This window comes from Gymnogyps californianus, chromosome 25, assembly GCF_018139145.2.
Source record: "Gymnogyps californianus isolate 813 chromosome 25, ASM1813914v2, whole genome shotgun sequence".
Classification (NCBI taxonomy): Eukaryota; Metazoa; Chordata; class Aves; order Accipitriformes; family Cathartidae; genus Gymnogyps; species Gymnogyps californianus.
In genome coordinates, this window is record NC_059495.1 from 2,403,258 (window position 1) to 2,418,923 (window position 15,666).

The 15,666-nt window shown below is 43.1% G+C and overlaps 1 protein-coding gene across 1 annotated transcript in view; it reads right to left on the bottom strand.

The window, feature by feature from the left end:
• The window catches only part of SIK2 (salt inducible kinase 2), a 59,763-nt gene extending 51,054 nt beyond the window's left edge, over window positions 1-8,709 (bottom strand). Inside the window, exon 1 of the mRNA XM_050910810.1 lies at window positions 8,560-8,709. Within this exon, the coding sequence (XP_050766767.1) occupies window positions 8,560-8,709 (150 nt within the window). The remainder of the gene's footprint in view (window positions 1-8,559) is intronic.
• Window positions 8,710-15,666: the final 6,957 nt, after the last annotated feature.

Here is a 15,666-nt window from a genome sequence, read left to right on the forward strand (position 1 = left end):
CCAGACACAAGCTGGTTTCTCCTTCATTCTCCACATCTATCCCAGTTTATACCCATTATTTGGGTGACCTCCAGATTTAAGAGGAATGGAGCTGGCTATTTCTTACTTACAAACCAATGAAAAGATCAATCTGTAGCAATCTCGCATTCCTATCACAAAATGGTAATACATCTTTCAGTCAAGCAACAAGGTACCTCCAATCTTGGATAGATCAGGCGTTCAGGAAAGCCCAAACACCTCCTTCATCCATCTAGAGTAATGCAAAAAAATCCTGCTGCATTTTTTTGGTATTTAAAGTTTAATGGCAATCTAATTAGAATAGCGATCTATACAGACAGCATCAGCCTCTCAGTAACTTGAGGTATTTACAGTAGCTTCTTTCTTCACATAGACACCAGAGTGTAGAGGCTTTAGCTAAAACTTGCATCCCCTGCAACTTTTAAGACTGCCTCCTTCCCTGGCTCTGGTTCATTTAATTTCACCTTACAGTCACTGTGCATTTTCTCCCCATAGTTAGGTGCTTTACGAAGCTCTCTTCAAGTGCAAGCAAAAAATACAGTAACTTTCTCTCGTTTACTCTTCTTGCACATAAGAAATGTGTGCAGTACAGAAAAGCTTATAAAAGCAAAGCTATATAGGACTTGAAAGAAAAGAGGTTAGGTCTAGCATAGAAGAGGAAAAAAGTGAAACTGCAGCAAAGCAATAAATAAGGGAGGTTTGGACAATTTGGAAAAAAACCAAACAACCAAAAAACCCAACAGCAGCCTGCTCTCTGGGGCTCATGCTGAACCTTTGTTTATCTATCCATCACACTATCATCAGTCTGATTAGCACAAATATTTATAGTTCCTTCTTCTATACTTCTCACCCCCTCCTAGTGGGGAGGGGGAGAATTCTGCAACTGTATGGCTTGCTGGTGCTACTTTTTCCAATGAAGCTTGACTCCCATCACCTTATCCTAGTGAAAAATCTAGCTTTACAAGTACACTGACTTTTGGTGTTTTTTCCAGTATAGTTTGGCACTTCCACGGTTTGCTCTTATATTTTGAGTGTTCCTTTTATTGAAAGTACAAATATTTCAAATACAGCCTGTTACCACTTTGTGCTGGTTTTGGCTGGGATAGAGTTAATTTTCTTCATAGTAGCTAGTATGGGGCTATGTTTTGGATTTGGCTGAAAACAGTGTTGATAATACAGAGATGTTTTCGTTATTGCTGAGCAGTGCTTACACAGAGTCAAGGCCTTTTCTGCTTCTCACCCCACCCCACCAGCGAGGAGGCTGGGGGTGCACGAGAAGTTGGGAGGGGACACAGCCGGGACAGCTGACCCCAACTGACCAAAGGGATATTCCAGACCATATGATGTCATGTCAGCATATAAAGCTGGGGGAAGAAGAAGGAAGGGGGGGACGTTCGGAGTGATGGCATTTGTCTTCCCAAATAACCATTATGCATGATGGAGCCCTGCTTTCCTGGAGATGGCTGAACACCTGCCTGCCAATGGGAAGTGGTGAATGAATTCCTTATTTTGCTTTGCTTGTGCGTGAGGCTTTTGCTTTACCTATTAAACTGCCTTTATCTCAACCCATGAGTTTTCTCACTTTTACTCTTCTGATTCTCTCCCCCATCCCACTGTGAGGGGAGTGAGTGAGCAGCTGTGCGGTGCTTAGTTGCCGGCTGGGGTTAAACCACACCACACTTCCAAGCCTATCTACAAGTGTCTATGTTGCCAACTTTCTCCAAAGATACCAGGCATTATTCTGAACACTGCAGTTCCTAGCTTCTGACATCTGCAAAAAGTTCCAACAAAAAAATCAGTTTTTAACTTTGTTTTCCCAGATAACAAAAGTATCTAGGTTTTTCTAGGGAAATGGATAACTCATTTGTCCTTCCTCAGTTTTAAAGATTAAATACTTCCATTTCCACTTCAATTTCTTAATAATCAGTGCCTACTGTAGTTTGTTTTCCAAGGTTAATAAGACTATGCAACAATATAATCACTTCAGTTAGTAAGAAGTAATTTTATATAAAATAAAAATGTGCAGAAGACTTTCTTCATCTTTACATGGTTAAAATCCTTGAACAGATCTCATTTCCTGAGCAACAACCAGTAAAATTTCATTAGAGGAAAGAAGCATTTAAAAAAAGAATAATAAAAAAAGAATGGGTCATGTAAATTTGGGAAGCATGGCTACAAATCCTGCTATAACCTTCACTACACTTTCTTGCCAAGAACAGTGCTTCATGTTCCAATGTTTCCTACTTTCTTCCTTTTCCAGAAGTCTCCTACCCTGTCTCCTTGCTGCATGCATTTAGAAACACAACAATTCCCAAAGACTGTTGAAAGACTGAAACCAAATCCTTCTTCTGAAAACATGGGCGCAAGAAAACAGGTCTTCAGGTCACACATTTCTTGAAGCAGAATGGCTCCAGAAGAATCCTCTTTCAATAGTTTTGAAACATTTCCTTACCTCCCCATACCACAAGTAAAAAGCCATTGTAGATTTAGAACAAGTTACAGAAGTTTAACACCCCACAGAAGCACACAGTAAAGTTCTATATTGTCTACACAATCACCCACCTACTCCCAAAATTATAACGCTAACATGTATCACTGATGAAAGTATTCTGCATTTATAGCTTTTGAGTCTGAAAAGATCTGGTTTGTTTACAGACTGGGCATTCAGGTACAACAATGCATCAAGGACTTGGATGAATACTTCCACAACAATGTTTTTATGAAGATATCGCCAGATAATGACAGCATTAATAAAATGCTCTTTATTAAGTCAGTTAATACTGAACTCCTGCAGGCAACTATGGAACTAGAAAAGTTATGTTATATGTGACTTTGCAAAGGTTGGAAAACAAATTGTTTTGGAGCGCTACAGAATGAGCCACTGTCTCAGCAGACTACTTGCTGCCTCTGTCATCACATTAAGAGATGCGTTTTGTGCTGCTACATCCATAATCTGTTCAAAAAAAGACAAGACTTCTTTAGCTAGATCATTCAGTTGACAGCTATCACTAATATATTCATAAAAGTGTGTTGTGTAACCACATTAGTTCGGTCTCTCAGATATCTGAAAATTCTAAGCACAGCTCTCCACTAATTAAGAATATCTTATTTGAGATGCAAGAGGAAGAGATGCAAACTAATGAAGAACAAGCTATATTTCCAGTTTAAATAGGTTTTTAGTTTTAAAAACCCACCACATTACATCAAACCATATTTTGTCTTACAATGTGGAGTTATTTGGTACTATTAAGCAGTTGTTTTTGAATACAGAGAGTAAAAGCATGTGCATACTTGAAGGAAAAAAATTTTGCTATTTGCAATCCTTGTACAACTCTCAATGTATATATTATATACATGCACACAGTGGCAGGCTTCTATAGGAGAAGCAGTATAGTAGCAGCTGGCACCACAGCTTCTACAGTCAAATGCAGATTAGGTATCTCAGTCTATTCTGAATCTTCAGTTTTCATGCATCTTGCCAGGGTCATAGAAGATTTAAAGAAAAAACAGTTGGAAATACTTAAAATCCAGCAACTTCTTCATAACGATGTGAGAAGGAACAGTGCATTCAACAGCAACAGCTCACTTTTGTCCATAATCTCAGCTGTGTGATGATGACAGGAAAAAGGGAAGTAATTCTTAGAGGTGGAGAAGCTGCTTCAAGATGGGGAACAGTTTCCTATCTGAAAAGTGTGGTTTGTTCCTGAATATACAGCTTGCTAACAACTACTAGCATCTTGCAGAGATGTTGGAACATCACTTTAATCTTTTGAAGACAGTGCAGAGAGACTGACCGCACACAGAGAAATGAGAATTCATTTCTAGTATGGTCAATCATTGCCACAGCACAAGCAAACTAACTCTAATTTGGCACACGCCAAATTAAGGACAATTACACAAGTTTTGCAACTCTAGTTTTGGTGGTTTGTTTTTTTTTTTTTAAAATCATTATCACTTCTCCTAGGGAAAATAAAAGACAACAAATCAAAAAATCGCAACCAAACATCAATACGTAGTATTAGCACATGCTTCAAACGACAAAAAAAGAGAATCCTGTTCCTTCCCTTATCTTCCCCTATCACCAGTTTTTGCTGCTTAAAGACTTATATTCCAAAATATCTTTGCAACTTTCATGATTTCTTTTCATTTAAAAATATTAGGAATAGCACACGTTTCCTTCCCTCTTTTACTAAAGGCCTAGAGAACTGGAGTTTGCTCAATCCTCAGCTGACATCTGGGAACTGAAGCTGTCAAGCAGTGAAGGTGAAATGCTTGTCAAAAAAGATGAAAGTTCTTTTATCCTTCAGCTACTCCAGCTTTCAATTTTCATTGTTTTTACGTTATTCATTTAATTCTGTCTTAAAAAAAAACCCAAAAACCAAACAACCACAACCACCCCCACCCCCAACATCGCCTAACAAGTTAACATAAAGAGGTTTGTCCATGTCAGTGCAAGCTTTATGGTTTCATGCAGGTTACGGGAACTCAGATTTGAGTTATTAACCCAATACATCCTAAAAGTAGATAAACTGCATTAAAATTAACAAACACAACCTCCTGCAATCTGGAGCAAGTCCAATTCGCAACAGCAAAGCATTTAGATATCACAGATTTACAAAAGCATTAACCTCCCTTAGGGTGAAGCATATTATGCTCAACCTGATCTACCTGTGAGCTCCCACCCTCTGCCCCCAGATATGTGTTCCTCCTCTCCCCCTTGCAACAGATCTGGAGAGGCCACAGCTGCTAACAGTTAAAGCAGCACCCTGAGTCTTTTTTTTTTTTTTTGGCAATAGTGTCATTTTCCCACTGAATGACTCCACTAACCCAAACTGTGTGCTATATAGCACAGGGAGCTGCTGTCTCCGCTTGTATCATTCACTTTTACATGTACCTAAGTACACTCGATCAGGCACTCACATCTGAACTAGTATCACATCTTGTATCAGGGGCTAGTAATTTTCAGAGAAAAGTGCAAACCACCTGTAACATACCAGACAGCTAAAAGCATAACTGTGAACCATAAGTACATACTAGTCAGAAGAGTTTCATTTTCATCTGAGGAGCAATGGCTAGTATTCTTCTGTAGATGACTAATCCTTAGGGGGTATTAGTTACAGAGGTTTGGGGGTGGGTGAGGAACATGACTCTTTCACACATAGGCTATTCACAAAGACTTTCCTTCATCATTAAAGTGCATTTTTTTTTTTCCAAGTAGTACCTTCATCTATTCAGAGAGCTTTTCACTACTGCTCATTATTTCACACATCATTCTATTTCACTAGAAGCAAATATCCATCTTCTTGAACTTTATGCTTCCAATTACTTTTGTTCTCTTTTCTTAGTCTCCTCCTCTCCTTCCGAGGAAAAAATTTGCTTATTTGTGCATGCCTTATTAACAAAAGTTACCCGGAGATCACAGGATTTCTCAGCAACAGGACAAATCAGCATGGCAGAAGAGCACGTGTCATTAACTTAAATGGCAACAAACACACAAACAAGCAAAGGGCACATTCAACCATGCAGTCCCCTCTGGGGCACCCTGTAAGGGCTGTCATTAAAGAGGGTCATGGACTACCTCTATTACTACAAATACATATCAATCCTCCCATTTTTCTTAACTTTCACACTTCTTTCTGTTTGACTATTTAGTAATACAATTTTAGTGTTGCACTAATATAGGATTCAAGTTATGATTTCTGAGTTTGTTTGCATACACCATCTACTACCCTGTCTTATGTGCATCTTCTGCTTCACGCCTGGTTTCATTTTATTTTCACCTATACTTTGCTAACAATTGCAACTATATTTACTATTTTCAGTTCAAGTTACAATCTTATATTCTGTTATGTAGGTTTTCCATAAAAAGGATGGATTCTGTACATAATCCCTAAGTGCTAACCTTTCAAGGTAATAAGATCCCATCTTTTTTTAATTTGACAGTTATTGGCTAGTCAGTTATGTAAACAGGCAAATATTTTTATAGGTCAAAGCTATATAAAATACAATTTCAAAGTATGACACTAAAAAAGCCCAACAACAAACAGGTTCCAAAGTTAAAGGGTGCAAATAGGGAGATTCAGGAGAAACTCAGACAAGGAAATAGTCCTTTTTAAAAAGGGCTTTCTGAGCAAGTCTCAACAGCAACACAGCGCAGATCTTCCTGCGGTACAGACCTGGTCATACACAGGTACAGCCTTTCCAGAACCTAATAAGCTGAATATTCTTCCACTTGAAGTTTAGTAAAGGCACAGATGAATGTGAGAAATTAGCAACTCAAGAAATTTAAGCAACAGTTTAGAACAAGCTTGAAATATGAACAGCCTTCCATCTAGAAACATTAATAAGCAGGACTTCCACTTATGTGCGTAGTGAACTAACACTAAATCAAGTGAGGCGGTCCAAACTTGAAGTGCTTATTCAAAGTAGTATTTGGCTAGAATTAATTTCCCCTGACATCACTAGAAGGAATCTTAACAGGGTTCCCCTTCCTCAAAGACCATGTAAATACTTCCAGCAACTAACTCAGCAATTAAGTTCCAGATAAACATTCTTGCATCTCTTACTGCAGAAAGTCAATGTAGCCGTAGTGAAAAAAAATGAAAGACCTTGACACAAATCTCCATCACAGGCAAATCTGCTGTAAAAATCACGCAGAAGATAAAAGGGCTTCGGACTGGACACAAGGCTCCCCAGAAAACGAAAGCTAGTTAAAAAAATTCGAGACACAGATGGAAAAAATCATACCAGAGTTGGGGAGCTGTTAAGCTCTAAGTTTTCTGTAACCTTGTTATTTTGAACAATACTAAACAAATATACATTCTAAAATTACACATAACAATTAAAGTTTTCATCCCCATCACAAAGTCTGCCAAAGAAATGAGAACTAAAAAGTAAACAACAACTTACTATCTTCAAGTGAAGTGTTTAGAAGTTTGGCACATGGCATCAAACTTGAGAACAGAACACTAACATTGCAAGGTCTTTGCTTGGCTCTTCAGTAATAGCAAGGAAGGATTTAAAAATAATTAACAGTTTATTATGAAACTTGAGAAATAAGACAGTAAGAGAAATTTCTTTTAATACTTGGGATGCAAAGCTCATCTATCATTGCATGGCCAGAACAACATTAACATTGCAGGTTTGCTTTCCTTAACTGTAGTCCAAACTAACAACATTTTTCATTCCTGTAAGGAATGATTTTACCATGCAAGACCACAGTAACTGAATAATTGCAGGTCTTTTAAGTGTTTTACCTTGTACTTTGGACAATATTTTATTTACTTCTGTCTGGTACAGAGCAGCACAGTAAGCTCTTCTTCAGTAAACAATGAAAGCAACGATAGCAGAGCCTTACAAAAAGCTTACCTCTAGGTGTAGCGACTAAAACTACCTAAGAAGAAAACATAAGAGGAAGCTGATCTTTCAAAGCCATTACTCTCATCAGATACCTGTTTTTAAAAAGTGAACATGACTACATTTTATCCGCACAGACTTACAACCATTTTTGTTTTAGGTAAAGCATAAGATATTAACAGTCTGCAGACTAGTAATCACCTGGTAGCATAGACTGGGGGGGGGGCGGTTAAACAAAGAGACTAAAAATAGTTGAATTTGGCTAAATGGCAGGATGATGTATTGAAGAATTCAGGACACACACACAAAAGTTCCTTTGCTAAAACAGATTACCAAGGTAGAAGGACTGCTCCTCTGCAAGTACTGGCCAGGTCAGGAAACCGTAAAACATTCAGGACATGAAAGCAGGCACAACACAAGGTTTGAACCTTCCCTATTAACAGAAAGTTATCGCTATCTGATGGCTATGCTCACGAACTAAGCCAACAGCTGCCCACCCCCTGCACCCTCCCAACCCGAGCATCCTTACTGTGACAGCAACACACCGCCTGTGGCCTGAGCCACAGGGGCACCCCGCTACAGCCAGACTAGGAGGCACTATCACTGCCCTTGCCAGAAAGATGAAAGCAAGAAAACAAACAAGAACGGCGGCCAGGGCTCCTGCTCCAAAGCCTGCCCGCAGCCGAACACCTCAAGTAAATAAAATATCCCCCCCTGCCCGACAGGAGGAGGCTCCACTGCTGAAAGGGACAAAAGGAGCAAGCAGCCTGCAAGGGCGCTGCTGCACGCCCCCACCGAGCCACCCAGGCCACCCCCAATAAAACCTCAGCTCCCGAGCAGAGCCTCACAGCCCTGCGGCCAGCTGCCCGCCCCCCGCTCCACAGCCTGGAGCGGAGCCCCGCAACCCCGAGGCCCGCCGCCCCTCCACGCCCCACTGAGCGGAGCTCCTACGGCCAGCTCCCCCCCCCAAACCCAGCAGCTGCGCCCCACAGCCCTACGGCCGCCGCCCCCCGCGCACCTCCGAACGCCGAGAGCTCCCGCGCCTGCGGGCACCCGAGCCCTGCCGCCCAACGCCCGGCCGGCCGAGGCCCAGGGGCCGCGGGAGGGGCCCGGCGGCGCGGGCGAGCTAGGCCGGGGCAGGGGGCGACCGCGGCCCCCCCGCCCCGTCGCCGCGCCTCGCCTCACCTCGCTGCGCGTGATGCGGTGCCGCGCCAGCTTGACCACGGCGAAGTTGCCTTTGCCCAGCGTGCCCTCGATGTCGTAGAAGCCGACGCGGACGGGCCCGAGCCCGCGGGGCAGCAGCGGGGGGGGCCGCCGGGGCTCGGCCATTACCATGCTGGGCGCGGGGGGCGGCGGCAGCGGCGGCTCCGGCGCGAGCGGCGGCGGCGGCTCGAGTCTGTCTGCGGCGCCTTGGAGCCGCGCCGCCCCGCCCCCTCCGCCCTCCTCCACCAACCGCGCGTCACAGCGCGCGTCAGCGGGGGCGGAGCCTCGCCATGGCAACCGCAGCCACCGCGGCGGGGCGGCCGCCCGGGCCTCCCTCCCTTCCCCTCTCCTCCCCGGCGGCCTCCGCCGCGGCACGGTGGCGGGTCCGCGCGGCGCCCGCCGGTGCTCCAGGCCCCTGCGCTGCTGTGTGCCCCCTCCGCGCTGCTCTAGGCCCCTCCGCGTTGTTGTGGGGATCCCCTCCCCAGCTGCGCCCCTCCAGCTCCGCCTCTACGCTGCGGCCGGGGGAACGCTCCCCCTCGTCCTCTCAGCTCTGTCGCGCCTCGCACCTGCGCGCACAGCGTGGCTATCGGAGAGGGGGTGAGGCCACCTGGAGCTCCTCGTTAGCAAGGCGAGGAGAAACAACGAGTTTGCGCCAGGTCTCTCTCCAGCCCTGAATCAGAGTCTCCACGGCCCCAAGGGCGCAGTAAGAGCTTGGGCTGCTGCACCTGGATCAGAGACTCTGTGGGTACTCTACGTGATTTCCTGACAGAAATACCCTCTCCCTGGCAGTGAGCAGCATTTCCAGTGGGCCAAGTTATTCCAGGTGAGAAAGATGCCTTTTCTTAGTACCTCAGCCTCCCAAAATCCCGATCAGCATTATGCAATACTCACCTTGAGCACTGTGTGCAGTTCTGGGCCCCAGCATTTAAGAAGGATGCGGAGCTCCTTGAATGCATCCAGAGGAGGGCAACAAAGCTGGTGAAAGGGCTGGAAGGCACGTCTTGTGCAGAGCGGCTGAGGACTTTGGGCTTGTCTAGTTTGGAGAAAAGGAGGCTGAGGGCCGACCTCATTGCTCTCTACAGCTTCCTGAGGAGGGGACGTGGAGAGGGAGGTGCTGATCTCTTCTCCCCGGGATCCAGGGATAGGGTGCGTGGGAATGGTTCAAAGCTGCATCAGGGGAGGTTCAGACTGGACATTAGGAAGCATTTCTTTACAGAGAAGGTGGTCAAACATTGGAACAGGCTTCCTAGAGAGGGGGTCAATGCCCCAAGCCTGTCAGTGTTTAAGAGGCATTTGGACAATGCTCTTAGTAACATGCTTTAACTTTAGCCCTGAAGTGGTCAGGCAGTTGGACTAGATGATAGTTGTAGGTCCTTTCCAACTGAACTATACTATTCGTGTTCTATTCTATTCTATGCTATTCATTTCCTACACACCTGGAAAGACAGATTTGGAAGCTTTTTTTAGGCCCTTTGACATAAAATGGTTAGAGGCCCTGCAGAGTTGGCAATGTAAGCATGAAAAAAGTTAAGGCCTTTTATGCTAAATTTCCTTTCCAGTACTAAGTCCACCTAGTCTGCATTATGTTTGCACTTGCACATTAGCTTGCTTTCATTTAAAAAATGTCATGCTTATTTCAACTCTCCAGCAATCTTTCCTCTCCCAGTTCATGCCTGTCCCTCTTTGATCACCCCCTCGCCCCTGACGCATCTCACGCTGGAGGACTGGTAGCTTCTGACATTTGGATACCAGGAATCACCCCTGGAGGCTTTGCTCAGTTCCACTGACTAAACACGGCATGTCCAAAAGCTGATGGTACAAGAGCACAAGTGGCTGTTGAATCAGCTGCATGTTCAGCAACAGTCATAGACCTTTTATGAACACAGAGTGCAGTGGATGCAAACACGGCTCAAAACAGAGCGTGGCCACAAAAAGCGAGTGGGAGAATGCAAGAAACAAACTTCTGTCTCTTGCTTTCCCTTTGTATACACGTCTTACATGTAAAGCTGCCTCATACTTGTGGAAAGTTGGTTAAATACGTGTCAAACAGCAATGACTGTTCTGCAAAGGGAACTGAAGAACTCCGTGAAAAGTTAATGCTTGTCCTTCACTGCACTTCCAGTTCATGAGATTCCTCTAAGGAATGACATTTTGAGATGACGCTGCTGACTTAGACTGCTATGGATAATAACCGTGCTGTTACTGTTCTATTTATCCCCTTAAGAAGTTCTGGCAATGACTAACTGATGACTTGATTTAGTCAGACATCCACCCTTTTAAATGATTGATAGGTGCACGAGCAAGCTTACCATAATCCTACTTGAATAGAAAATGGCGTCATCCCGAGCTGCTATTTGTGAAATTTCACTCCTGTTTCACCCTATAGGATGCTTCATTTTTTCCAGAAATCTGAAACACTGACCAAACAATAATTCTAGCATGATGCAAGCTTGGTGTGTTAAAAGTAACTTTTCTACATTGTGCAAAATATTCCCCAATACTGATTCTCAGTCACTTTATTATACATAAAATTTTTAGTAATAAAATATTTATTTGCTTCCTGCCCACTTTCATCCACGTAAAATCTCACCAGACTGGTGCAAAATCAATTATTAAGTCAGATTTTGTGTTTGCAATAGAAAACTTTTGCAGAAACTTTCTTGTGCTGCACACCATAATGCCGTTTTTGGCCTGAAAGTTCAGGTTACAAAAACATTTCTTAATAGCGCTGCTAGAGGAACTGCAGCCACAAAAACATTCTTTGTGCAGCAGCCTTTAACGGCCATTGATGGCTTTTGCTGTGCTTCAAGGAAAGCGATTCAAGTGCTTCTCACAAACACTGGTACAGAGGAGCTCTTCCAGGCCATTTTCAACAATCGGCTGAATGACACAAACTGTGGAGCACACATGCCCTCTTGTGGTCAATGTGCCTCTACGTAATACTACAGCTGTGATGCTCTACTAAACGGAGATGTCAAAGAAAACAAATTATAAAATTACCTAGCCTTCTAATAACTTCCAGAGATGCTGAGCACATGCAGCTGACTTTGCCTGAGTTCAATAAGCCAGCAGCTCAAAAGACCAGGGCACACACTTAGTTGCCAAAATATGGCTTTACATGTTTACACACCTAAGCTCCAACATCTGGCTTGAGCTTTTTCCTCTCATTTCCTGTTTTTCAATGTCTAAAAGATGCTTAGTGCCTGCCAAAAAAAAGAGAAGAGACCAAGCATACAAGAGTAAAAGTGGACAGACACACAATTGCTTGATAAAATAACACTAATTACTGCACTAGAAACCCTGGACATTGCAAGCACTCAGCAATGACAACTCCCCTTTACCAGGTTTTTGCTTTTCAGGAGAAATGGTTGCTAACTGGGTGTCATTTTCAAAACAGGTAGAAGATTTTCTTTTTAAAAGGGATTACTTCTTTCAGGGCTTCATCTTGCACCACTGACTGGTTGAGGAACAGTGTGAGATTGGCAGACACTGTGATACTGCAGATATGCAGGACAGAGCCATTGTGCACATCAACCTCACTTATAACATTCGGGAAGTGAGAGAAGCAGCTGTGGCAACTGACGGAAATAATTCCATGTTTGCAATAGGCAGCAATAGCGCACAGATCCAGAAATGTCTTCCTGCATATTTACATTGGCAGAGTGCACTCATGGCCATGTTGTGCACTGATTTCTGTTGTTGTTTCAGTCCCCCATAAAACACCTTCTGCCAAAGCCTTTGGCACACCTTTGTTTCCTCATGGCTTATGCAAATTGGTTTTGCTTCATTTTCCTATTGTCGTGGTTTAGGCCCAGCTGGCAACTAAGAACCACGCGGCCGCTTGCTCACTCCTGCCGCCCCCACAGTGGGATGGGGAGGAGAATCGAAAGAAAAAGGTGAAACCTCGCGGGTTGAGATAAGAACAGTTTAACAGAACAACACAAGGAGAGAAGAAATAATAATAACAATAATACTAGCAATAGAGCATGTAAAGCGAGTGTTGCACAATGCAATTGCTCACCATCTGCAACATCGCGCTCAGCTCATTCCCGAGCCGCGATAGCACTCCACCCGGCCAGCTCCCCCAGTTATGTATTGAGCATGGCGTCAGTACGGTATCGAATATCCCCTTGGCTAGTTCGGGTCAGCCATTCTGGCCGTGCCCCCTCCCACCTTCTTGTGGAAATTAACCCTATCCCAGCCAAGCACAGGACACCTATTTATTTATTTCCATGCAATGGAGAAGAGCAAACTTTTAGGGAACCCTGTCAAGAGCTAAATTCATTTCAGATGCTTCACAGGCAGACTTGTTTGGCAGCAAAATGTTGCTCTTCTGGAGCCGGAAATACTCACCCGCAGAGCAATAGGTGAGTAGTATTTGTGTTCCTGCTTGGCATGCTTTATTTGCTTGCTCATTCTCCCTCCATTACCTGGTCTCTGATCACAGAAGAAAAAAACAAAACCAAAAACCAGATGGATCCTAAACCTGGACTTTAGCAAACCCCTAGTGTAAAGCCAGACAAAGCAGATACAATTCTTTGCAAATTTTAACAGTGTATTCTGAAGAGTTCTGGCTTCAGTAAGCATTTCACAGTGTCAAGATTGCCTCAACCTGCACCTTTCTTTTAGCTCTGCATTACATCTTGTATGCCTTCAGGCAAAACTCATCCAGCAGAAGACTGGCACTTGACTACCACATCACATTTCTGTCCATCACAGTGTACACAAGGTATCCTAAACAAATACTCTTACTGAACACATTCAACCAGGGAAAGGAGATGAACAGAAATCTTTCCTTGCCACAATACTGCAGGCTATTAAATAGGGGTGTTTGGCTGAGAAATGACTGAGTGTTACATGGCAATCTTCAAGATTGCTTAAGACCCCACTAAGTAAATCTGAACTAAGGATTTGAGAAGTCTAGACAGGGCTATAAAGCTTAAAAATTTCCCTTGGCTGTTTAAACCATAACACTGAGGACTAACTTCAGTGACCAGTAGTTCTTGTCTTCCTGCAGGAAGTACTCCTGTGTTCAGAAGTCCTGTGCTTGACTGAGATCTATGGACAAAAGCTTTGTTGAAAAGTTGATATAATTGCAACCAATACAGAATGGCAAAACTTGGGGTGTTGTGGGGGGTTTTTATAAATAGCCAGGTAAATAAACGGGCATTTGCTATTTTTATTTGGCTTGTGAAAAGGTCAAACGTGATCTGACAGAATAAGTAAAAAAGATTACTTGTTATACACAGAGCCAGGTACCAGAACTGCTCAACCAAACCATATCTTTAATCAAATAGATTTTTATACATAATGACTTAGTCTAGACATGCTTCAAAATTGCTGCACAGATCTGCTGGACAATAAAATTAAAATTTTGTCAATTACAAGGCCTCATTATTGTAGTCTCAAAATCACTTCAGAGTCATTCATTTTTAGATTCCAGGCATCCCTGGAAGCCTGTGAAATGCTGTTATTTCTGTTTTTCACATGGGACTGAACCACTCGGTAGTTAAGATCAGACTGAGACAGAGTACAGAGCTGGGTCCAAATGGCCCCAGATACATGATAATGTCCTAAATACTTTCTTTTCTTCAGTGCGGATGTCCAGCTTCCCAATGTTCAACGTACTAGGTTCTCTATGTGGCATTCCCACTTCTTTCTCGGTTCAATGGGATGCAATCAAATAAAATTCCACTTTTAAGGAACAGCTCCATTGCTGGAATAATTGAAAACTAAGTGCAGACAAAGCAAAATGTGCTGGTTTACTCAAAGCTGAACATATTTGCCTTGAAAATATATAAACCAATGTATGAAACAGCTGAGATATCAGATCAGACAGGACAGATAAATTGTCATGGCCTAACTTCACAGTGCTTTCTACCCATACACAGCTACAAACATGCAAAGATCCCTAGTAAGAAGCTGTACAGCTCCGAATGCAAACCTCTAAGCATATTCATGACTTCGGTATTAACAGCTGGACTCAATTCACATAGGAAACTCAGACTAGCTCTGTATTGAAAAAAATCCAGAGGCCACTCTGCTGCTATGAGTACTTCACGGCCACTGACTTTGCCTTAGAATCTACCACTTGCCGCAGAACTTGTGCTCCAGACTCAACATGTCCATTTAGCACCAATGTGTTCAGGTAAGGACAAACATCTTTAAAAAGCAGAAAGTGCAAAACAATGCTGTGTTGTCCGTCTATAGCCTAAAGCAGCTGGGGAGGACAGGAATGGATTGTGCCTGTTCATTTCAGTGGGGGGAATCTTATATTTGTAAATGTATTTTCAGTTTTGCAGATCTCAGTATTAACATCAAATATTTTACAGAAAGTAGTCCTTTATGGAATGAGATCACATGCTTATTTGATAAATCCGAATGCCCTTCCTATTCCTTTCCAAAAGCCTTGGCAATTGCAAGTACCTCCAAATTCCTGTAAACTAACTTTTACAATGGAATTCAGCTAAAGCAAGCCCATATCCAGCAGCACATGGGATTTTGCCCTGAGCATATTCAAGTCAATATGAATCTCAGTTTTCATCCAAACTCCTGTTAGCTGCACTGACAAATGCGACAGTGCAGAGACGTTGGCATTGGAATTAGCTCCAAGCTCCTATGAAGGTCGTTGAGTCCTTATAACTGTGAGACAAACATTGATCTGATCATGTCTCATGAACAAAATATGTATCAGAAAGCCCTAGCAAAAACCAGGTTAATCACGATCCCAGATTGTCTGCACTGCTCCTGAGTCCCCTTTGCTCTGTTTCTTCCTAGCAAACATATACAGTGATGCTCTCTGTACTATATGGCATAGGAAATTACAAGCTTATATGGGAGATGGTGGAATGTCCTCTGTCTAATGCATGGAAGATGAAAACTTGTCCATGTGATGAGTTCAAAATCAAAGACATCTAGTTACTTAAGAATCCATGCTGATGGTCAAATTCTGTGCCGTCTTGATTCCAAGTAAAGTTGTGTGGTGTTCAACTTGCTGTGGATAACTCTAGGTATCTCTTCACCAAACCACAGCTAGGCAAGCACAGTTTAAAGAAAATGCTAGGCACCCAACTTTTAATTTAGTTGCCT